Raw genomic sequence first — 19,863 nt, 5'->3', positions numbered from 1 at the left:
GACTTGCATCTTGATGATGACACGTGATGGTTAATTTAGTTTCGCCGCATAGTCATCCCTCTCATCCACTCTCTCTTTCTCCGGTCTCGTCAACGGTCTCTTCTACAGTCCCAGACTCATCAGACAGCATCCGAGTTTGCGCCCCCAAAATGGTGCGCATAATTTTGCCAGCGCTCGTCTGCCTAACATCTCATTTCTCCTGTTTGCTCACCCGATGTGTCCGTTAACATTGTCAGACTGACGCCTCCGGTATGGATGTCGATACTTTGCCTGAAGCCGTGCATCAGGACATGCCACTTTCGAACCCTCAAATTCAAGATTATCATCCCATCGCGCACCAAGGTATGCAACTCCGAAACATCGTCGTCGTCGCCTACTCTTAACCCAGCTATGTCATGGGGAAAGGGGCAGGCAATGGGCGTATTTTTGATCGTGCATTCGTTCTTTACACTCCCGCTTACCACATGGATTCTTGCCAACAGGTTCGGGCTCGCGTGATCATTTTCGTGAAACCCAAGTCAAGGTGCACATCAGGCGCCCCGAGAAAGACTCATGGGTCTACCTCGGTCGAGGGACAGTCTCTCAGGAAGTGACTGGACACTCATCTCGAGTTGGTGCGCATTACACTTTTACCGAATTAATCGGAAAGCTGACAATACCCCATTTGATGGGTCACTTCAGTCGTCCGCAATAACTCAACAGGCAAGGTCATCGCGGTCTTTAGCGAGGTAGGTTCAACTTCTAGAAATGGCCATAGAATGCGAGGATTCTCATCCAAATCAGTGCTCAGATCTACAAGTTGAGAAACGGGGCAATTTCGTCATCATAATGTGTGTCGAAGGCTCGCGTGTCATCTCCTGGTCCTTAAACGTTTGTTCGCTCTTTTGGTATCTTATTTCATGTCAATAACTTGAATTTGCCTTTAGGCCATGAACAACTCGGATACTCTCCGTCTGCTAGCCAGCATTGAGCTTGCATGCTATCGCTGTAAACAGGCTCTCTTGGAACCCCGAATGCATTCCAAATCACGTCGCAAGATTGAACGTGTAATCAAAGATGATCGTCGAAAGCGACACCGGAGGCGTAAAGACCAAGATGCGATGATTGATGCCTTTGCTCGCCAATCCCTCAGTACTGATGTCCCAGCTGGGTCTGCATCCCCCCCTTTGCATAGCCAAAACGACGTTGCTGCGGCCCCGCTGATTGGAAGTATGAGCACTCTTGTGGTGTCCGAAGAGAACCCAACATCATTGTCGTAAACGGGGGTCAATGTGGATAGCTGTAACATAATGTGCCATTGCTTTAACTTAATCTCATCGACTCTCTCCTTTTAGACTGGCCTTTTCCCCTTTCTTGTCGGTATTGTTCATTTGGCTCTTCATCTCTTGTCCTGTTTCTTTTCTATCTCTGTTTCTTTTTTTTTCGTGTTCCTTCCCGGTGTTGATTACAAACTTTTAGTGGTTTGCTATCTTGATTACAGCACCACAAAGGAGCACTCTGATGTGTTTATGATATATAAAGATGCATGTTTATGAATTTACATATCATGTTATACAATACGAACAGAAAAGGAATGCGTATAAACTCTGAGGAAATTCATAGCCACGAACGAAAGATTGGAAAACGCCTCAAAGTTTGACTACTCGTAAAAGAGAATAACGCTTCAAATGAAGTAGAAAAAATCCTTATGTTCACCCCCTTGTCGATGCGGCAGATCGCAAACCAACGATCCGTGTCCTTTGGTCGGTATACATAGGTGGAAGCTCGGCAACTTCCTCCTCCATGTCTATATGGACTATGCAATTTGGATTGCGACGGGTCTTTCTTGTTATGGCGATGTGGCCCCACTATATCTCGATGTGGTACCAGGATTAGATGCCGGACCAGCACCAGACGCTGACGTACTTCCTATTCTCTGCGAATGAGATGTTGCGTCGGCGTACGGTTCGAAATCATAGTCCTGCTGCTGCCACCAGTTCTTTGCGTAAGGATCAAAATACAGGTGTAGCTGACCATCCCGTTGCTGCAACACCTCCCGTTTGAAGCTCACTACAGAGTGGTTAGCCTCAGTATCTGTGGTACCAGCTAGAGACTCAGTCCCCGCAAGGGCTGCCGCTGCTGTAGAGGAATTTCTAACATGGGGACCGGTCCCAATGTTGGTCAGCGTTGATGAAGCTGAAGGAAAACCATTATTGCGGGTCGTCTGTGATGCTACTACACCCGTTGAACTGACGAAGTAAGGAGTGGGTGCGACATGACCATGATACATGAAAGATGTAGAAACGCCTGGAGTTGATCCGGTTAAGTCAATGTGTTTGATGCCATTGCGTCCACCTTTCCGTCTGATCAAACAATAGACGAGTGCCATTGTGAGTAGAAGTGCGACAGTTCCACCGACAGAGGCGCCGACAATAACCCCCGTTTTGTTATCTGTGTGGTTATTCTTGCTTCCTGAATCAGTTGGGCTACTGGAAGACGTATTTATATGTTGTGGGTTGAGTGATGAAGTAGTGGGTACTCCTGGCAAACGAGTAGGTGGGACAGATATCGGAGGGGATCCCAAACACGAAGAATCATCCGATGTGCCAACGTTGAGGATATGGCTCGTACCCCCCAAGCGGTTCTGAGCGTCTTTCACAGTGAAGATAACGTTGGTTCCCGCCGTCAAGTTAGCTTTCCAGATAAAAGGATCCCCGAGAGGTGCGGTCAACATGAAGGATTCGCCGTGAGGTACGGTTACCTGTAGAAAAAAAAACATGAGCGTCTACGGCCACGGAAAAAGAAAGTACGATGTGACAAACAAGCACTGATATTGGCTGCACTGCAGAACCCAACTGACCGAAGGAAAAATTCCTAAGTATGCCCAATAAGACCGTAATACGTAGCGAGATAGGTGGAGGAGAACTCACTTGCACTGTGAAAGTGGTAAAGTGGTTGCGAAAGTAAAATCGGGACCTGCGAAAATCCCGACTCGCAAAATATATATACCCCATGATTATTTGAGCCTACCATGTTTGCTTGTAGTGCACGGCGGCGAACCTTGGGTGGGTGCTCCGACAGTGGTAACATCTGTAACTCCACCTGTGGTGGGTCCGGTTGCATCACCCATTGAAAACACGACCTTCTGACTTTGATTGAAATTGAGAAGATACGAATAATCTCCCGATTGGTCTCGTTCGTTCCACGCTTGCGCTGGGATACTGATATTCCGTATTATATCAAATGGCTGCATTAACAATCAGTCTACGAGTATATCCACTTGAAAGAAGCGTACCGCTATTACGAGAGCAGTGAATGGCGGTGTACCGCCTGCGAAGCCAATGAATATGCATATTAATTTCTGAGTTAATCCCCGATTGACTCTTGATGTCAATCATAGAAAGACAGCAGCGCTGTCTTCTGCTCTAATGACTCACCGACCCAATTGAACCGCAGTTCGCCACACTGTGTCGGCTGGGAGGTAATGAAGGTGAATCCATGGACCTGCTGGAAAAAGAGAGCGAAATAAATAATGGATGAACGAAAGGGTATAGAGCCCATTAAGAAAATGGAAGGGGAAAACGAAAGGGAATACCAGCTCTCCTTTGGCGGTGCCGGTGACCTCTTACTTGGGCTGGCGTTTGGACAAGATCTATGAATAGAAGTGAGTGTCAACTCGAAACATCACAACCGCAAGTACAAGAAGTCCTTGAAAACAACGATATCCATGTTAGGCAATGGACTCAGGTTACTTGTGTTATGGCGTTCACGTATCAAGTCTGTCGTCGGGTTCTCGAAGCGCGAATAAGCCAGGCAACCACTTACTCTATAGTATAGTGACTGTACCATTCCGTATAGCCAAGACTCGCCACGTCCATCCCTGCAATACGATGCAAAGGAGAAAATTCCATGTGTGCTCTCCGGATTGTTAGTTGCTATCGGCAGCCACTCAACGTGGTGATCCTAGGCGTCTCTTAAACCCTGACGACGGCGACTTTATGTGGCATCCGCGGCTGTGACATGTCAAAGATATTTCATTAACGGGAGCTTGTAATGGTAGGAGATGGCGACAATGGTAGGCTGGATGTGGTATATTTGGCCCATGGTAACAAATTGCTGAAAGAAGAGGTATAAATAAGTATGAGATACGTGTAGAAATATGTCTTTGGGCTGTCCTTTGAGCACTACACCCACACACAGGGACCTTCGTCTAACATGCGTCGGCTTACCGCCAAGGCTGTAAGCATCATCTTTCACAAATAGTCCCTTTGCAGTCCCCTGAAGATCGAAATATAGCCACGAGGATGTTCAGATAACGTCCTTGAAATGCGTCCTTGAATGAAGGAGCGTTATGAGCGTTGAGAACCATGCGTCCGTTCTGAATACATTGGAGGCAATTCTATCGGTTCATCTTCGATGTCGGTATGCACGATGAAACGCCGTGGAGTAAGTTGTGCGGACGACTCCATTGTTGACTTCCGGGTCGACGTGGATGAGGGTCCGGAAGGAGAGTTGAACGTTGTCTGGTAGGCAGAACTGGAAGATGCGGCGGACTGGCTTTGTTCGTAAGGAGAGTTGTAAGGATCAAGATATGTTTGGTATGTATCCTGCTGTATAGCTTCATGTTTGGCGATCATTCTCGCTTGACGGCCCTGAGCGGCCACGGCTCCAACTCCCGAAGCTGCCCCGATACCCGCGGCGGCTGAAAGGTTTCCCATACTGTTACTACCCATCATCGAAGCCCCAGCAGGTGAACCGATACTGTATGGCGTTATTGTAGAATCATGGGATGACGAGAATGGATTCATTGCAGGGTTTCGAGTCTGTTGCTGGCCAAAGGACAACAGACCAGTGGAAGAATCGGGCTCTCCTCCCGTCAGATCGATAGCCTTGGGTCCCTTTCTACTACTCCGTTTAGAGATGAAGTAAATAAGCACGGCTATAATGGCAATTGCAACAACTCCAGCGATAGATGCGCCGACGATTAACCCTATGTTGTTCCTCTTTCCATCGCTCTGTGTCTGAGTAGGAGTGGATGTTGAAGTAGGTGCCGGTGGAGTACGAGTTGGTGCAGCCGACGGAGAAAGTTGACGGAGGCATGATGAATCATCTGAATCCCCTACAATATTCAGCTCTGATGTTCCGCCCACGCGATTTCTTGAGTCTGTCATCGTGAACAGGACAGATGATCCTGACGTTAGGTTGGCTTTCCAAACAAATGGATCGCCCGGAGGTGGACGAAGGTAGAAAGATTCTCCATTGGCTACTGTCACCTACAAGAAAGAAATTGTCAGTAAGGTAAAGAGTTATACAGTAGTCACGTACAAGAATTGTTATAGGTTGCACTGCATTGGGAAAGAGCGAAAACTCGAAGTCTCTGGATGGATTGGTTGTTAGAACACCCTTGAGGGATTGGAGGTAGATCGGCCGAAACTCACTTGCATTGTATGAGCTTAGAATTGGTTGAAAAAAAGAAATCTACGCCTGTGGAATATCGTCAATATACAATTCACAACCTCTTTTCCTAACCCACCAGGATCAGTCGTATTACAACTTGGTGAACTCTCAGACGCCGAGCCGACAGTAAAGACGTCCGTTATGCCGCCAGAAGTCACCCCGGTTGCATCTCCCATTGCAAACATAATCGACTGGCTTCGATTAAAGTTCAGAGGAAATGAAAATCTTCCCTCCGCACGTTCTGAGTCGTATGCATCCGCTGGAATACTGAGATTTCGCATAGTACCGTCCGACTACGACATGACAACGCGCGCGCTGGTCAACCGTGTGTGGTTTATAGAAATAAGGCGAAGAACACACACCACAAATATGAGGGCATTAAACGGTGGTGTGCCATCTGCAAAATGGTTTGTTTACATTAGAATCTAGATTGTAGAAAAGCAAGATTATATCAGTAACAAGGTGGCACTTACCAACCCAAGTAAAAATCTGTGTGCCACACTGGGTCGGATGAGAAGTCTCGAAAGGAAAGCCATAGATACGGTGGAAACACGCAGCAAGCGTAAAAAAACATAAAAGAAAGTCTAGACAACACATTGGAGAAGAAGGAAGGACGAAGAGTAATTCAGATAGTGGCCCGTGGCTGGCTGGCTCCGCGACCCTGACATTTGCATCTGTTACACACAGTATCAAAACGCGGCCCAACTAGATTTATATCAGTAGCAAATCAACAGTCATGGTTTGAATTTCTTTATGGGGTAGTGCTGTTCCGATGCACACAAGAAGCTGTGAACGCTTTCAGACGCAGCCCACAGCTGAAAGATGACCTTTAGGAAGCGAGTAGTGTATCGACCAACCGGACACACTTGTTGAATCCGAAACGCGCATCAGTGCATCCATTGCTGTTTTCGTCAACTTGTGTACATATATTTGAAGAAAGCAATGCCACGGCCCCAGAGTCCAGACGAGTAAACCAGTAACGGCTAAGGGCTCCATGCATTTCATGCATAGCCTATCCTAATTCACTGATATCCTGTATAGATCCAGGAAACACTGGGTAGAAAACATCCCACAGTAACTCAACACAGCCCTCGTACCCTACATGTACATCCCGTCTCATCCCGTTAGTATAGCATCGAGCTACTCTATAAGTTATACTCAAAATAAATCTAAATGCACAACGAGCGCTCACTAACCGAGGTTTTTGGGCTGATGATACTAATTATGATCGTTGACACCTCATGGCACCTTCAAGAAATATTTCACAGCTATTCAACAGACTTCATGTCGCAACAGTGATTCATTGGACATTCTGGGTTATTCACGTGAATAAACATCAGGCATGAAGACAGACTGGCCAACACGAGAATAGCTCAAGCTCGCAAGGAAGGCTCGGGACGGCTTCATGTCATCTCACGGATTCCCGGTTGCTAATCACTTGCATGCCAAAGTGGTTTCCCGGTGACTGGTCGTCTGTCAAATGACGAAAAGAGCCACAGAATCTCCCAGGAACGAATATATGCCTTCGTAGATAATCGTAACCATTTATAAAATCACATACCTCGAGTTACATCCAGGGAACGAGAGGAAGAAGGTATAGGTTAGGGATACAAGATGCGGACCACCGATGTGGAATGGCATTAGAAGCGCTGCTTGTCACTTTTTGTCATTGTTGATGAGAAAAACTATTGGATGAGATGAAATTTTAAAGTGGGCGCTGATAAATAAATGAGTCGACTATACACATGTGTCAAAAGAAACCACGCGTACCTTCCTGATCAACATCCATCATCCCATATGTACTTGACAAGGCAGTGATCACATAGCCATACTCGGAAAAACGTTGTCATGGCTCTATTGGGTACCACAAAGCACAATGAATAGGTGGACTTGTAGCTGCAGCTACGGTATATGCTAGCAATAATATATCCACAGGTAAAAAAAGGAAAAGAAAGACTAAACAACACATAGTAGATGAACGCTGTTCAAAGAATAGTTATACTTGATAACATCGAAAAATAATACGAAGAAAAAAATACATCATATGCACCGACAATTGATGACCCCTTTGATTTATCTTTGTGGAGAGAGAGAGAACAGAAATACATGACTATGATGGCGGCGGGCGAGTGTGTTGATAAGACATTGGGGTTAGATCGGGAGAAGGTGATGAGGTGGGAGTGTGGTTGACCACGGCTAGCCCGCGTCTCTCTGTGTACTGTGGTGGTAGTTCCACAACACCATCGTCATTTGCAGGTGGTAGAATATCCTCCGCATCGGTGTGTTGCATGATTCGAGGAGGCTGAGACGTCGCGCCCGCCATCGCGGCTTTGCGTTGCTGAGCGGACATCGCGGAACCAGTGGCAGATGAGCTTTCTGCGGATGCGAAGGGATCATCTGCAGGTGGCGGTGGCGGTGGTAGGGGATATTCCCGACTGTCCACGGGGGGGTTGAAGGGATTTTCGTATGGATTGGGAAGGGCATATGCGTTTGCTGAGGGCAACTCATAAGTTGATTGAGATGCATATTGAGCAGGAGGGTATTGTTGAGGAGGTTGATCCGAGAATGGATTTGGGTCGTAGGGCAACAAGCTTGATTCATGGTCACCACCATATGCTCCACCACGTGCTGCACCAGAATGAGTACGACTGAGGTTGTGGTTCTGACTTTCAGTGGTATAGGCGCTAGGGGAATAAGCACTCTGTTGATATGAGTGACCACCATAAGGATACTGAGGTTGGCCAGGTGGAGGTGCCGGAGAGAATTGAGCATTGGTATAAGGGCTAGCCGCAGAAGCATTATATGCCGCATTGGCCGTCGAGGACAGAGAATAACCATTGACATTGTGACCGTAAGGAGGGAAGCCGGTTGGGGAGGTAGTCATCTGAGCTTTTTGAGCCGTTCTTCTTCTCTTGAGAAAGAATAGCACCAGGGAGACGATGACGGCAGCGAAAAGCAGAGCACCAATAACAGTTCCAGCAATAGCACCACCTGAAGTACTTCCCGAAGATGAACCTTCCGAGCTGGTGGTGGTTGAAGGGGCATCACTAGAGGTTGACGATGGCCGGCCAGACGTCTCTGTGTGTTTCGGGGTGGATGAGGGTGCTGCTGGAGTTGAAGAGGGGAAAGAGCCAGTAAGGCATGTGTTATCGTCGGAATTCACGACGACTTCAAGCTTAGAACTTCCTCCTGACCGGCCAAGCGCGTCGGTCATCATAAAGACGACAGAGGTGCCGGTTTTTACATTTGCGGTCCAGGAAAACTGATTCGCTCCTGTTGGGGGATTCAGGACGAAAGGAGTGCCCGAGGGAATAAGGCCCTGATAATAGTTCAGCTTATTCGAAACTGTGATAAAAATCTTCGCACCATGATTGTAACGGGTTGGGCGGCCTGATTGAAAGCACTAAAACCGTAAGGCCTAGAAGACATAAGTATGGGCCAGAGTCGGTGAGTTTCTTGATGTAACGCACTTGCATTGAGAGAGGACATCGTTCAATTGGAATTGAAAACCAATTTCTATAATATCATCAATTGGGCATTCAAAGACATGTCAATTTAAACTCACTGGGTGGCGCCGTCGAGCATTTACCACCCTTGGAAGGGCCGGGGTTTAGCAGATCAGTCGTGCCTCCTGTTCCAAATCCTGTCGAATCGGACATTGTCACCATAAATTGGGTCCCAGCTGCTATCGGTAATTGTGGGATTCTGAAGGAGCCTTTGCCATCTTTGAAGGCAGCTGCTGGTACCGAGATATTCCGGGGAACATTGAACACCTAGAATGAAAAAAAGGGGAGAGTTTAGGGGTAGGTTTACACGCGACTGTTTTGCGGTCATTGACGCACAGGAACGAGGTGAATGGTGAATGGTGGAGTACCGCCTTCAGATTTGTAGAATCAGAAGCTGTGATTGTGGAAAGTGGAGCCACTTACCGGACCAGGAGATAGGGAAGGCATCACATTCAGTGGGAGTGCCAGGAGAGAAACTGAAGGCAGAAACAAGAGGCGCAAAGAGGACGAGCAAGCACAAAAAGACCGACATGATAAAAGAGTGAGGGGATGAAAAGAAAGACTGACGAGGGGAAGAGAAAGAGGCCAGGAGAATATTCACACTGTTCTCACTGCTGCCACGGTAACAACACCGAATTGGCGCGATCAGGCATCAGACATGTGCCTCGTAAAGGAAACCCTGCAATTCACACGTTCCTGAAATGGGTTAGGGTTAGCGTCTCTCGGCAGCAGCCGCGTGGTCCTATCTAGTTCTACCAAGCCACCGTTGCTGCTAGCCCGTACAGCGATTATAGGCAACGGACTCGACGACCTCAAGACACAAGGTAGGCTTCCCTGTTACTCAAAAACTCGCGATTTAATAAACGCTCGTCATCCAGACTAACATATGGGTTTCCGGGCTAACAACGGTGAGTTGTCCTCAAATCCATTGTGAAAGTAATCTAAAACCATGCAACAGTCCTCCACGCCAACCATTTCCGCAAGGATTGGCAACGTCACGTTCGCACATGGTTTGATCAACCAGGAAGAAAACTCCGCAGACGCAATGCCCGCAAGGTAAAAGCCACCGCGCTTGGTGTTCGTCCAGTCACTCTCCTCCGCCCTGCCGTCCGTGGACAAACCATTCGTTACAACCGCAAACTCCGTGAGGGCCGTGGTTTCACACTGGCTGAATTGAAGGAAGCTGGAATTGGTAGAAAAGAGGCGCTTGGCGTTGGCATTGTTGTAGATCACAGGAGGAGAAATCTTAGCGAGGAGGGCAAGAAACTCAATGTTGAGCGTCTTCAAGCCTACAAGCAGCGCCTGATCGTCTTCCCCCGCAAGACTGGCAAGGCCAAGAAGGGTGACTCGTCGGTGCGTAAAATCATCTTATAAACTCTCCTGTTGTTGATGTGAACTTGTATTTTTTTCAGCCATCCGACCTCGAGGCCTCAACAACTCGCACCGCCATTTCCCTCCCTACTTCTTACACCCACGAATCTCCCAGAAAAATTACCGCAGAAGAAAGCGAGTTCAAAGCTTACCGAACTCTCCGCATCACCCGTGCCAACGCCAGATTCGAGGGTGTTCGCAGGATTCGCGCTGCCAAGGTTAGTCCCTTATCGAGATTGAATATCTTTACGGAGCTGATCCTGTGCATGTCAATAGAAGGAGGAAGAGGAGGCCAACAAGAAAAAATAAACTACCTTATCTTGTTGCTCTTCTGTATTCTGCCATACCTACGTGCTCACTGGCACCTTGATCTAAAACTGCATCACGTCGTGAATGTCTCCATTGTCGCTCCACATGCCCTGTATGCCAATATGATATTCTCATTCATCCGGGTGTTATGATCATTTTCGACCCAAAGCATCACGTATCATGTCTAAAAGAAATCTAAATTAGTGCAAGATCTTCACATCTGAGATATCAAAGGTATTCTAAACGGCCTTCCTCTCAGCGGCCGCAATTTTCTTCTCTACCGCCTCCTTCGCCTCAGCTTTTGCAACTTTCCCCATTAGTTTGACCTGCTCTGCTACACCTCGCAAAACACCCAGAACCTCCTTATTTCCATCAACAAACCCGAATTCCGCATAAGTTAATCCTTGCTCCTTGGCAAACTCCTTGACAAGTTTGCTCGCTCGTTTGAGGTTGTGCCGGGGAAGTCGAGGGAAGAGATGATGTGTCACTTGAAGGTGAAGTCCACCATGAATCATACTAATGGATTCAGAGCAGATCACGTCTGATGAAGTCCGTAGCTGCCGATGCGGGAAGGATTCCGTGGGTCCAAGGTCAGCAGTGGACATTGAAAAGTGTGATAATACGATCTAGTCAAAAAAACGTCAGTTAAAATTCGGAATGATCAACAAGGGGAATGGATTTACCTGGACGTGAAGGGGACTCGTAACAACGTGGCTCACAACCAGATAGAGCAAGGCCTTCTGCCAAGAGCCACAGCCATAAAGGACAGCACCAAACCAAGACCAAAAGAAAACAAGACCGATAACCTCAAGCCAGAAAGCCCATCGACCCCCTCGGGTGCGGCGTTTCATATCGGTTGCTTTCTTCCACAAGAATCCATATGAAAGCGCATATAAATTAAATCGAGCAAAAGCCATGACGACATAGAATAGCTTGTGTTGGACGGCGATTACGATCTTGGCAAAGCGGTCAAAGTGCATAACCCGCTTGTAGTACGAGGACCAAAGAGAGGAAGCAAAGTTGGGGGAAATAACAAAGAAAGGGAGGTGCTCGATATCAGGGTCACTAACACAGGGAGAGATCAGTTTTAAGCTCGATATCTTAGTTGAGCACTTACTGTGAAGGATGGTTGGTTACCACTGGGGAATTTGAGCGGTCAGCATAAAGTTGAAAGGTAATACAAAGAAGGTCGTAACTTACAATGATGAATATTATGATTCTGATTTATTGCTTAGTCTCAATTTTAATGGCTGAATGAAGGCATTACTTACATCTACCCACCATCCGATGCTAAGACCGCCAATGAAGTCGGCTATGACGATAGCTATCAGACGATCGAGCGTCCAGTTATGTGTAACACCATTATGACCAAGATCATGGGCAGTGAATACCAATTGATGCCACATTAGACCAAGGGACACAGCACTGGTGATTAACCAGTTATGGGAATAAGCATATGCAGAAGTAACGCCGAGCAGTATATAGCTGAGTATCTCAGGGCCGTATCCGGTGAGATAAGGCGTTTTGTACAGACCGGCATCGACAATGCGTTTATGCAATTCGCGGTACGCTCTGGAATGCCGTACTTGAACTTTCAACGACAAGTCAGTAGGTGGGGGAGAAAGTGTAGCGAGTGTGGGTGCATGTGAGCGGGGCGAGAGGTCCTTGTCTACAAGGAGAATCTGGGAAGACGGGCATTGAGGGGTATTTTCGGTCGAGATGGCGGCTGTGGCCTCTCGATACCATTCCATTTTTCCGTCCGAATTTGATATGCGGACCCAGCCAGTCATGATGGGAGGGACAAGGGGCTCCCAAGCACCATCAACGAGTTCGACGCGACCGATGGAATAAGATTTGACCATTGTGAGAGTCATGTCCGGGTGGTATGCTTCTATTTCATCAGTAGCATCGCGTCCAACAAAATGAAGGAGGGCGAGGCTGCCTCCGGGATGGGTATTGACCCAAGACTGGGGTATGCGGAGAAGGAGGTTGTGGTATATGATGAGGCACTCGCCGGCGAGGATGCGCGCTGCGACATCCCGACGGGAGTAGAGAGTAGTGGCCCCCATCCTCGTGAGCGGAATACAAGGAACGCGAAGTCACGCCACAACGGAATGCACTATATTTGCAACATGCTAACCCCTTAGCAAAAATAATTTATCCGCCGGTGGGGCTGTTTCATTGCATTCTCTGTCCCGCGCCACCACCACCTCCTGCCTGACAACCAGTTCTACCTTGTACATTATCTCAGAAAGCGTGTGCGCCAGGCTGCTGGACACACAGAAAGAAACGTGACTGTATAGGAGACAGGCATTGTGCCGGCTTGGCGTGGGAAAAGCGCAAAGACAACCACACGGGTGTTCCTGAAAAGAGATGGCTGCAGTCCGCACCCACACATCCTCCTCAGATCCTTTCCTCGACCCCGCGGCTCCCCCCACTCATCGCCCGCCGCCACCCCCGCCCAAACAGCCCCCGTCGGCCAACATGCCCAGGCCAGCCCCTCCCTCCAAAGACATCCACGATATCACCGAAGCTGTAAGAGACACCGTCACCCTTCGAGATCGCAGCGACGGCACCCGCGCCCGCGTTGGACGCAGCACAACTTCGATGTAAGGTTTCTCTACCCCCAATGGAAGATGACTTATGCCTCCCGATAGTGGGGCTCCAAACGCCAGCCCCCACCATAGCTCCAAACGCTCCCATTCTGAGGACTCTGCCATCGCCGAAAAATCCAAATCTTCTGGAAAGTCTCGAGGCAAGAAAGGTTCTCAGCACGCAGACGTCATTGACCGTCTAGATTTCACAAGTGTTGGCCGTGCGTTCTCTTGTCTGCACCTTGTCTTCGAATTCCTTCTAATCGATCAACCTCTCCCAGTCTTCCATCACGATGGTCCCTTTGATGCCTGCGCCCCCTCCCGCAACAAGCAGCGAAACAAGGCCCCTCTATACGCATGGACCAATCCCCCAGATCCAGTTCAATATGGCGATAGTGCTTATCCATCCGCCCACGCCTATGCCGCCTTTTCTAATGACTATCCCGAACCACCAAAAAAGAAGGTCGATGCCATAGCCGAGGCCTGGGGGATACACGAACCAGAACCTTATGAAGAGTTTTTCGCTGGCGGTGGCGGCTCCACTCGCCCAGACGGTGACACCCCGACTAGTTCGATCTACAACGGGAGAGATTCACACTCCAATCCGGTTACACGCAGTGGTCTCCCTAAACGAGTTGGTGATGACGCTCAGGGCAATAAAGAGCGGACTCGCGGCGCCACCCGTCGTTCCCTTGTCCCGCCGCCTCAACCAATATTTGTCCCAGATCCCATTGAACGCCTCGATTCAGGTGCCATCCCGTCACCGGATCCTAAGCGGCAAAAATCTATTATGCAAAGGATACGTAAGATGCGCGACTCGCCAAACGTTCCCGTCACATCCGAATATGATCAACCGTCTTCCCCTAATTCTGCCTTTGACCAACCCTACTCTCCCACGCAGCCTACCAGACCCTCTCACAAGTCCCAGAATTCCTTCCTCGGGCGATTCGGTAATAAGGCGCAGCCCCAAAGCGCAGACAAACCTGAACCTTTCGTTTTAATCGAACCTATGCCATCGAGTAACAAAGATTTACCACCAGCCCCTACAATGAACGTGACGTCTTCCGGGGAAAGTGCACAACATGGATCTCCGGAATTTGGATCTCCCGGTATTGGCCGGAAAACTAGCCTCATGAAGAAAGTCGGAAGAGTTGTGCGTGGGACCAGATGACCTCCTTGATTCCTATCCTTTCCGTTGGAATACCCAGGTCTCAAATCCCTGTACTCCTTCCCACTCATATACCGATTCTACCATGTTTGTCTCGCAGATCTATGTATTGTCTTTTTCTTTATCCCGTTTGCTTCTGCTTTCCATCTCGTATCTGTGTCTCTTGATTGGGATCCCGCCTCCTGTCCACGCCTTTCTGGACTACACCTACTTTGATTTCTATTGATGTCATCCAGAACGAATTTTAGTGCCTAAACGATCAACAGGAATATTGTACCAAACCTCCCTTGTACCTCCCTCCGATGTTTCTGTCTCGTCGTCTTCGTTGCCTCTGTAGTATATTAAGATTCGCAATCTATTGTACTGGTCCTGAACGCCTATTCGGTCGTGACAGCGTGATCTACATCTCCAGGGACAGTTCCCGCGCATTGATGTGAACCTTTTTCAAAGCATCCTTTATTTCTGATATGCGAACCTGCTCACGGTGAAAAATACCCGCCGCCAATGCAGCCTCGGCATCAGTAGTTTTGAAAACATCCACGAAATGATCAGCGGAGCCTGCACCGCTGCTCGCCACCACCGGAATCTTGACGCTTCCCTTCACTAACTTGATCAAATCGAGATCGAAACCAAGACCAGTCCCATCCCGATCAATGCTGTTCAGAAGGATCTCCCCGGCTCCCAGCTCTTCAGCTCCCTTTGCGAGCTCGAGAACGGACAGCGGTCTGTTTTCACGACCTCCAGAAACCGTGCATTGGTACCACCATGCTTTGCCACGTTCGTTCTCCGGACCGTCAGGTTTTCCGTAGATGAGTTCATTCTTGTATGGGCCATCGTATGATTGAGGATCAACATAGACTCGACGAGGGTCAATTGAAACTACGACCGCCTGTCGACCATATGCATGGGCAATAGTCTCAATCGCCCCTTTCCCTTTTTCAGCCGTTGCGCGCAGTCTCTCAACAGCGTACACCGCCTCGGAACCGATACTGACTTTATCAGCCCCTGCACGGAAATATGCCCCTGCCACTTCCAAAGCGGGACGTTTAGTGCCGTCGGGGTCGACTGTATCTTTGATGCCACCACCGATTGTTAAAGGAATAAAGACGTTTTCTGCTGCGGCGCGTACAACGGCTAACATGGGTTGGTCTTGAAGAGGGGAATGACGGAAGGATGTGATATTGAGAAGACACAGTTCATCTGCACCTTCAGCATAGTATTTTGCTGCTAAAGCAACGGGTTTTCCGAGGTTACGGACCGCGCCTGCGGTTTTGGCTGTGAGGGTATTGGTAGGGGATGCTTTTTCGCGCACGTCGTATTGATCACCCTTTGTGACTACCAAATCTCCTTCATCGTTGGCACGAACGTCCATGCACGCGATTATACGTTTGGTAAACCGATGCTCTGGACGTGGGGAAAGGGATTTAGGTGTGATGGACGGCATATGAGTGTGAGAGGACTCTGGTTTGCGTAACCATTCGTCCAAGAGTTGCAAACCAGCAGTTCCAGATTTTTCGGGGTGAAACTGCGTTCCGAATACGTTGTTTCTACGAACAGATGATACGAAGAGTTCATTTCCGTATTGCGTAGTTGTATACGCCCATGACATAGCTTCTGGATATTTTTCATGATCATATTTTGCGCAGAAGGAATGAACGAAATAATAATAGGATGATTCTTTGATTCCTTCCGCATCGTCTTGGATGTTCAATAGATCTGCAGTATTCCAGCCCATGTGGGGGACAGATTTGTTGGTATCGTCGAAGCGGGATATATGGCAGGGTATGATGCCTAGACCTTTAGACGGGGATTCGTCGGAAGATTCAAAAAGAACTTGCATGCCGATACATATTCCGAAATATGGGCGTCCAGATTTTATGTAGTCTCGTAATGGTTCCAAAAGACCACGATCGGTCAAGTGTTGGATGGCAGTCTCGAAAGCACCGACACCGGGAAATACAAGACTCTAGAGCAGACGATTACTTGGGTGGATCTAGGAAGGGCAGGCAGTACGAACGGTGGCTTTTGCGAAGTCTGAGGGGTCGGAAATCCAAGTGAAGCTGTGACCAAGTTTTGTCAAGGAGTTTGCGAGACTCCGGACGTTTCCAGCTCCATAATCTAGGAGATAGAGACCCATATTGCAACTGTGCTTATGAGTTTGGTGTAAGGATGAAATTGAATCGATATGACCCGGGCCGAAGACTGTGATCCAAGGTTGATCCGCTTGATCGAATTGCTGTTTCTGACGTGCTTTTTCGCTTAGAGTCATAGAGTCATCATCTACCGAACAAAAAATCATCTGGTCATAACGAAGACTCTTTCGTATTTGCTCCACCACCACAGTCATGTCCAACCCTATCAACATCATTCCTGCCTATTCCTCAATTGACTCAGGCTCTCCCACTACCTCTATCAGTGACCATATGCGCAGCATGCGCCGTAAAGAGTCCTCCGCTAGAGACCCCATCCGCCAACCAAAAGTCCTCCATCCCTTAGAAAATGAGAATCTTCGCCTGCTCATTTTGGAAAATATCAGCCAAGAGGCCGTTCGTGCATTTGAAAGCCAAGGCTTTCAAGTAGATCACCATACCAGATCCTTCTCAGAAAAAGAGCTCATCGAGAAAATTGGTTCATACCATGCCATCGGCATTCGAAGCAAGACAAAAATTACACAACGTGTGCTTTCTGCCGCATCCAAAGTTGGTGTCAATTTTATCCCCCCTCTCTCCTGTTCCAACGAAATGCTGACTTCAAAATTTGTCTCAACTAGCTTCTAGTTATTGGTTGTTTCTGTATTGGCACCAATCAAGTCGATTTGGATGCGGCTGCGGAGGCTGGTATACCAGTCTTCAACTCTCCTTTCTCCAATTCCCGCTCGGTCGCAGAGTTAGTCATGTCTGAGCTGGTGGCTCTCTCTCGTCAATACTTTGAACGTTCTTGGGAGATGCGAAATGGCCGCTGGAATAAACAATCCAAAAACTGTTACGAACTTCGCGGCAAAACTCTCGGTATCATAGGCTATGGCCATATTGGCTCGCAGTTGTCTGTTTTGGCAGAGGCCTTTGGCATGCGTGTTCTGTTTCACGACGTAATGAACATCATGCCGCTGGGCTCTGCTCGCCAAGTAGAACATCTTGCGGCACTTCTTTCTCAGTCCGATTTCGTCACTCTTCACGTCCCTGAAATTCCAGAGACCACAAACATGATTTCGACACGAGAACTCCGACAGATGAAAAAGGGCGCTTATCTGATCAACAATGCCAGAGGTCGCGTTGTCGATATACCTGCCCTCATTCAAGCCGTAGAATCAAAACATCTAGCCGGCGCGGCTATGGATGTTTTCCCCTACGAGCCTGCAGCCAATGGTGATCCCTTCGACGATCAACTCAATTCTTGGGCCACCAAGTTATGTTCTCTCCCCAACGTCATACTCACTCCGCATATCGGTGGATCAACCGAGGAGGCGCAACGTATGATTGGAGAAGAGGTGTCTCAGGCACTTTCTCGATTCCTCAACTATGGTTCAACCATTTCTGCTGTCAACTTCCCCGAAGTCGATTTGCGTGCCATTACCGCTGAGCAGGGCAATTACATCCGTCTTTGCTATGTTCATAAAAACAAGCCAGGTGTGCTGAGGCAGCTCAACGATGCCTTGGCCCCGTACAATGTCGAAAAGCAGTACTCTGACTCAAAGGGTGATATTGCATATGTCATGGCTGATATTGCGGATGTCAGTCCCTCCGATTTCAGCAAGCTGAGGGATAGGATCAGCAACACGGAAGCTAGCATACTCACACGTTTCTTGGCCTGAGGAATGACTGCAAAAATTGATATAGACAGATATGCAAAACCTTTAGAATGTATAATAATTTGATTTGGATTTCGTCGGACGATATTATCAACTACTAGCCTGTTTTCCATTTCAATGTGAACGACGGTATCCTTTGATAGTATTGTACACTAGGAAGTATTCTTCCATTAGACGTAGCTTAATCTATAAGTCCAGCAGTCCGTAGTTCGAAAAACTTAACCAAAAGGGCTCTTGACGGATCAGGGCTCTTCCTCCGGATCGCCAATACCACTCTCAAGGATGGCAAAGTGTGTCTCCATCTCGGGTAAGCAAGGAGAATCATATATCTTGCATGAGCGCATATTTCCACGGGCCTTTTTCAATTGCAGCCTAGGGAGAGAATGAGCCAAAATTGAATGATCCTATAAGAAATAGATTGCCTTGTCGTGGACGCATGTGCCATGATGTTACCACCAATCGGTTTTTTTTCATTTCCTGCATATGGGCCAGCAGAAGCATCTGGGTTGGACATGACTTGATTAGTCACCAGTACAGCAATGCCGAACTAGGGGAATTTGTGAGAAGATCATCGTCACGGTATATGCTTGAAATGTACCTCGTCCGCTAACCGTTGTAGTGTCCGCAAGAATTTACCTAAATGGTTTTGGCGAGAAGATAGTTCACCTCGTCCACTGAAGTCAGTACGGTAAAGGGCAGTGCAAGAATCAACGATCAACAGAGAGAATCTAGGTAATAATGATATCAGTGGTATTCTATCCCGCACGTAGAGAACACGCTCACCTTGATTCTGACATGAGTGCGCTGGCCATTGCCAACAATTGATACTGATGATCGGCATTGTATGCCCTAGCATAAGCCACGTTGTCCAGGACTTCCTCTCCATTGAGGCCATATCGCTCGGCAGTGGCAAGCAGACGAACGGGACGGAATGTTCCTTCGGTATCTATGTATAGACATTTGCCTTCTCCACCTCCCATACTCACAGGGAGTTGGCACGTCACAGCAAGGGTGTGGCAGAGCTGCGATTTTCCTGTTCTGAATTCACCGAATAGTTCAGTAATGGCGCCAGTCTCGATTCCACCTGCATACAGCAAGCGCATCAATATGTTACTGCGGAAAGAGAGAAATCTTTGACGAACCGCCAAGAAGAGCGTCAAGTTGCTTTGATCCAGTGGTTATATGCACTAGTTCAGACCGACGGGCATGAACTTCTGTTGCACTCTGAAAGCCCAAAGGTACAATTTTTTGGGCTACACTTTTTGAGCCATCGAAATACTCGGCAACGATCGTATTCTACAGGCTGCCTACCTTCCTCCAGGATCTTGTCCGCCTTTTGATCTGAAATACCCTTGATTGTAACAAGATGTTTCTTGGGTGTAAATGCTACAGCTTCAACGGTATGGAGGCCAGCACTTGTAAGTTTCTTGATATCATTTACATGAATTCCTGCTTCCGTAAGCTTGGACACGAGGAGAGGGCCGGTGACTTGGTATTCGTCTTCGCCTTCTGGGGCTTGAGACGACTGGGCTGGTTCCGACATGATGCTCAAGTGTTGGATGGAGTTGCGAGGGACGTTTCTTACTAGCGCAACGAGTCAGAAAGGAAGAGGTGATTGTCCCGTTTCAACTTTCACACACATATTAACGCGTGCCGCGAGCACGCCCTTAA

General features: G+C 48.1%; 7 protein-coding genes across 7 annotated transcripts; 2 read left to right on the top strand and 5 right to left on the bottom strand.

Moving 5' to 3' along the window:
• Window positions 1-78: 78 nt before the first annotated feature.
• On the top strand, window positions 79-1,437 carry AGABI2DRAFT_189918 (hypothetical protein). The gene is made up of 7 exons (XM_006454611.1): window positions 79-152; window positions 237-342; window positions 483-614; window positions 682-728; window positions 784-870; window positions 927-1,281; window positions 1,335-1,437. The coding sequence occupies exons 1-6, from the start codon at window positions 150-152 to the stop codon at window positions 1,257-1,259; spliced, it is 708 nt and encodes a 235-aa protein (XP_006454674.1). The 5' UTR covers window positions 79-149; the 3' UTR covers window positions 1,260-1,281; window positions 1,335-1,437.
• A 391-nt stretch (window positions 1,438-1,828) lies between these two features.
• Window positions 1,829-3,708, bottom strand: AGABI2DRAFT_114417 (hypothetical protein; the record flags this gene model as incomplete). The annotated part of the gene is made up of 7 exons (XM_006454610.1): window positions 1,829-2,740; window positions 2,802-2,853; window positions 2,910-2,955; window positions 3,010-3,226; window positions 3,275-3,309; window positions 3,417-3,631; window positions 3,680-3,708. 7 exons carry the CDS (start codon window positions 3,706-3,708, stop codon window positions 1,829-1,831), a joined length of 1,506 nt encoding a protein of 501 aa, XP_006454673.1.
• Window positions 3,709-3,996: 288 nt separating this feature from the next.
• Window positions 3,997-5,934, bottom strand: AGABI2DRAFT_189915 (hypothetical protein). The gene is made up of 6 exons (XM_006454609.1): window positions 5,910-5,934; window positions 5,799-5,833; window positions 5,513-5,729; window positions 5,418-5,463; window positions 5,305-5,356; window positions 3,997-5,252 (listed from the first exon to the last, which is right to left on the bottom strand). The coding sequence occupies exons 3-6, from the start codon at window positions 5,715-5,717 to the stop codon at window positions 4,329-4,331; spliced, it is 1,227 nt and encodes a 408-aa protein (XP_006454672.1). The 5' UTR covers window positions 5,718-5,729; window positions 5,799-5,833; window positions 5,910-5,934; the 3' UTR covers window positions 3,997-4,328.
• A 1,336-nt stretch (window positions 5,935-7,270) lies between these two features.
• Window positions 7,271-9,610, bottom strand: AGABI2DRAFT_189914 (hypothetical protein). The gene is made up of 6 exons (XM_006454608.1): window positions 9,366-9,610; window positions 9,279-9,313; window positions 9,002-9,209; window positions 8,907-8,952; window positions 8,803-8,854; window positions 7,271-8,755 (listed from the first exon to the last, which is right to left on the bottom strand). The coding sequence occupies exons 1-6, from the start codon at window positions 9,472-9,474 to the stop codon at window positions 7,547-7,549; spliced, it is 1,659 nt and encodes a 552-aa protein (XP_006454671.1). The 5' UTR covers window positions 9,475-9,610; the 3' UTR covers window positions 7,271-7,546.
• Window positions 9,611-9,894: 284 nt separating this feature from the next.
• AGABI2DRAFT_189913 (hypothetical protein) lies at window positions 9,895-12,707 on the bottom strand. The gene is made up of 7 exons (XM_006454607.1): window positions 11,894-12,707; window positions 11,823-11,841; window positions 11,740-11,761; window positions 11,306-11,687; window positions 10,590-11,248; window positions 10,355-10,531; window positions 9,895-10,295 (listed from the first exon to the last, which is right to left on the bottom strand). Exons 1-5 carry the CDS (start codon window positions 12,689-12,691, stop codon window positions 10,862-10,864), a joined length of 1,608 nt encoding a protein of 535 aa, XP_006454670.1. The 5' UTR covers window positions 12,692-12,707; the 3' UTR covers window positions 9,895-10,295; window positions 10,355-10,531; window positions 10,590-10,861.
• A 790-nt stretch (window positions 12,708-13,497) lies between these two features.
• On the bottom strand, window positions 13,498-16,547 carry AGABI2DRAFT_215018 (hypothetical protein). The gene is made up of 2 exons (XM_006454606.1): window positions 16,402-16,547; window positions 13,498-16,350 (listed from the first exon to the last, which is right to left on the bottom strand). The coding sequence occupies exons 1-2, from the start codon at window positions 16,519-16,521 to the stop codon at window positions 14,785-14,787; spliced, it is 1,686 nt and encodes a 561-aa protein (XP_006454669.1). The 5' UTR covers window positions 16,522-16,547; the 3' UTR covers window positions 13,498-14,784.
• A 269-nt stretch (window positions 16,548-16,816) lies between these two features.
• Window positions 16,817-18,195, top strand: AGABI2DRAFT_60912 (hypothetical protein; the record flags this gene model as incomplete). Its single annotated transcript, XM_006454605.1, has 2 exons — window positions 16,817-17,083; window positions 17,155-18,195. The coding sequence occupies 2 exons, from the start codon at window positions 16,817-16,819 to the stop codon at window positions 18,193-18,195; spliced, it is 1,308 nt and encodes a 435-aa protein (XP_006454668.1).
• Between the last annotated feature and the right edge of the window lie 1,668 nt (window positions 18,196-19,863).

The sequence above is a fragment of the Agaricus bisporus genome, assembly GCF_000300575.1.
Source record: "Agaricus bisporus var. bisporus H97 unplaced genomic scaffold AGABI2scaffold_1, whole genome shotgun sequence".
NCBI classification, from domain to species: Eukaryota; Fungi; Basidiomycota; class Agaricomycetes; order Agaricales; family Agaricaceae; genus Agaricus; species Agaricus bisporus.
Note: the sequence above shows the minus strand (reverse complement) of the source record. Positions and strands in the feature narration are given on the sequence as shown.

What these genes read in the sequence shown, in the direction of transcription:
- AGABI2DRAFT_189914 (XM_006454608.1), bottom strand. Translation starts at nt 9,474, where the DNA reads ATGTCGGTCTTTTTGTGCTTGCTCGTCCTCTTTGCGCCTCTTGTTTCT. An exon ending in ATGCTCGACGGCGCCACCCA is followed by an intron (nt 8,953 to 9,001) that starts GTGAGTTTAAAT and finishes ATGATATTATAG; the next exon opens with AAATTGGTTTTCAATTCCAA. An exon ending in CCCAACCCGTTACAATCATG is followed by an intron (nt 8,756 to 8,802) that starts GTGCGAAGATTT and finishes AACTATTATCAG; the next exon opens with GGCCTTATTCCCTCGGGCAC.
- AGABI2DRAFT_215018 (XM_006454606.1), bottom strand. Translation starts at nt 16,521, where the DNA reads ATGGGTCTCTATCTCCTAGATTATGGAGCTGGAAACGTCCGGAGTCTC. An exon ending in CAGACTTCGCAAAAGCCACC is followed by an intron (nt 16,351 to 16,401) that starts GTTCGTACTGCC and finishes CGTCTGCTCTAG; the next exon opens with AGTCTTGTATTTCCCGGTGT.
- AGABI2DRAFT_189915 (XM_006454609.1), bottom strand. Translation starts at nt 5,717, where the DNA reads ATGCGAAATCTCAGTATTCCAGCGGATGCATACGACTCAGAACGTGCG. An exon ending in TTGTAATACGACTGATCCTG is followed by an intron (nt 5,464 to 5,512) that starts GTGGGTTAGGAA and finishes GATATTCCACAG; the next exon opens with GCGTAGATTTCTTTTTTTCA. An exon ending in TCTAAGCTCATACAATGCAA is followed by an intron (nt 5,357 to 5,417) that starts GTGAGTTTCGGC and finishes CAATCCATCCAG; the next exon opens with AGACTTCGAGTTTTCGCTCT.
- AGABI2DRAFT_189918 (XM_006454611.1), top strand. An exon ending in TGGACACTCATCTCGAGTTG is followed by an intron (nt 615 to 681) that starts GTGCGCATTACA and finishes GGGTCACTTCAG; the next exon opens with TCGTCCGCAATAACTCAACA. An exon ending in TCATCTCCTGGTCCTTAAAC is followed by an intron (nt 871 to 926) that starts GTTTGTTCGCTC and finishes ATTTGCCTTTAG; the next exon opens with GCCATGAACAACTCGGATAC.
- AGABI2DRAFT_189913 (XM_006454607.1), bottom strand. Translation starts at nt 12,691, where the DNA reads ATGGGGGCCACTACTCTCTACTCCCGTCGGGATGTCGCAGCGCGCATC. An exon ending in GTAACCAACCATCCTTCACA is followed by an intron (nt 11,688 to 11,739) that starts GTAAGTGCTCAA and finishes TCCCTGTGTTAG; the next exon opens with TGACCCTGATATCGAGCACC. An exon ending in CGAGTCCCCTTCACGTCCAG is followed by an intron (nt 11,249 to 11,305) that starts GTAAATCCATTC and finishes TTTTTTGACTAG; the next exon opens with ATCGTATTATCACACTTTTC.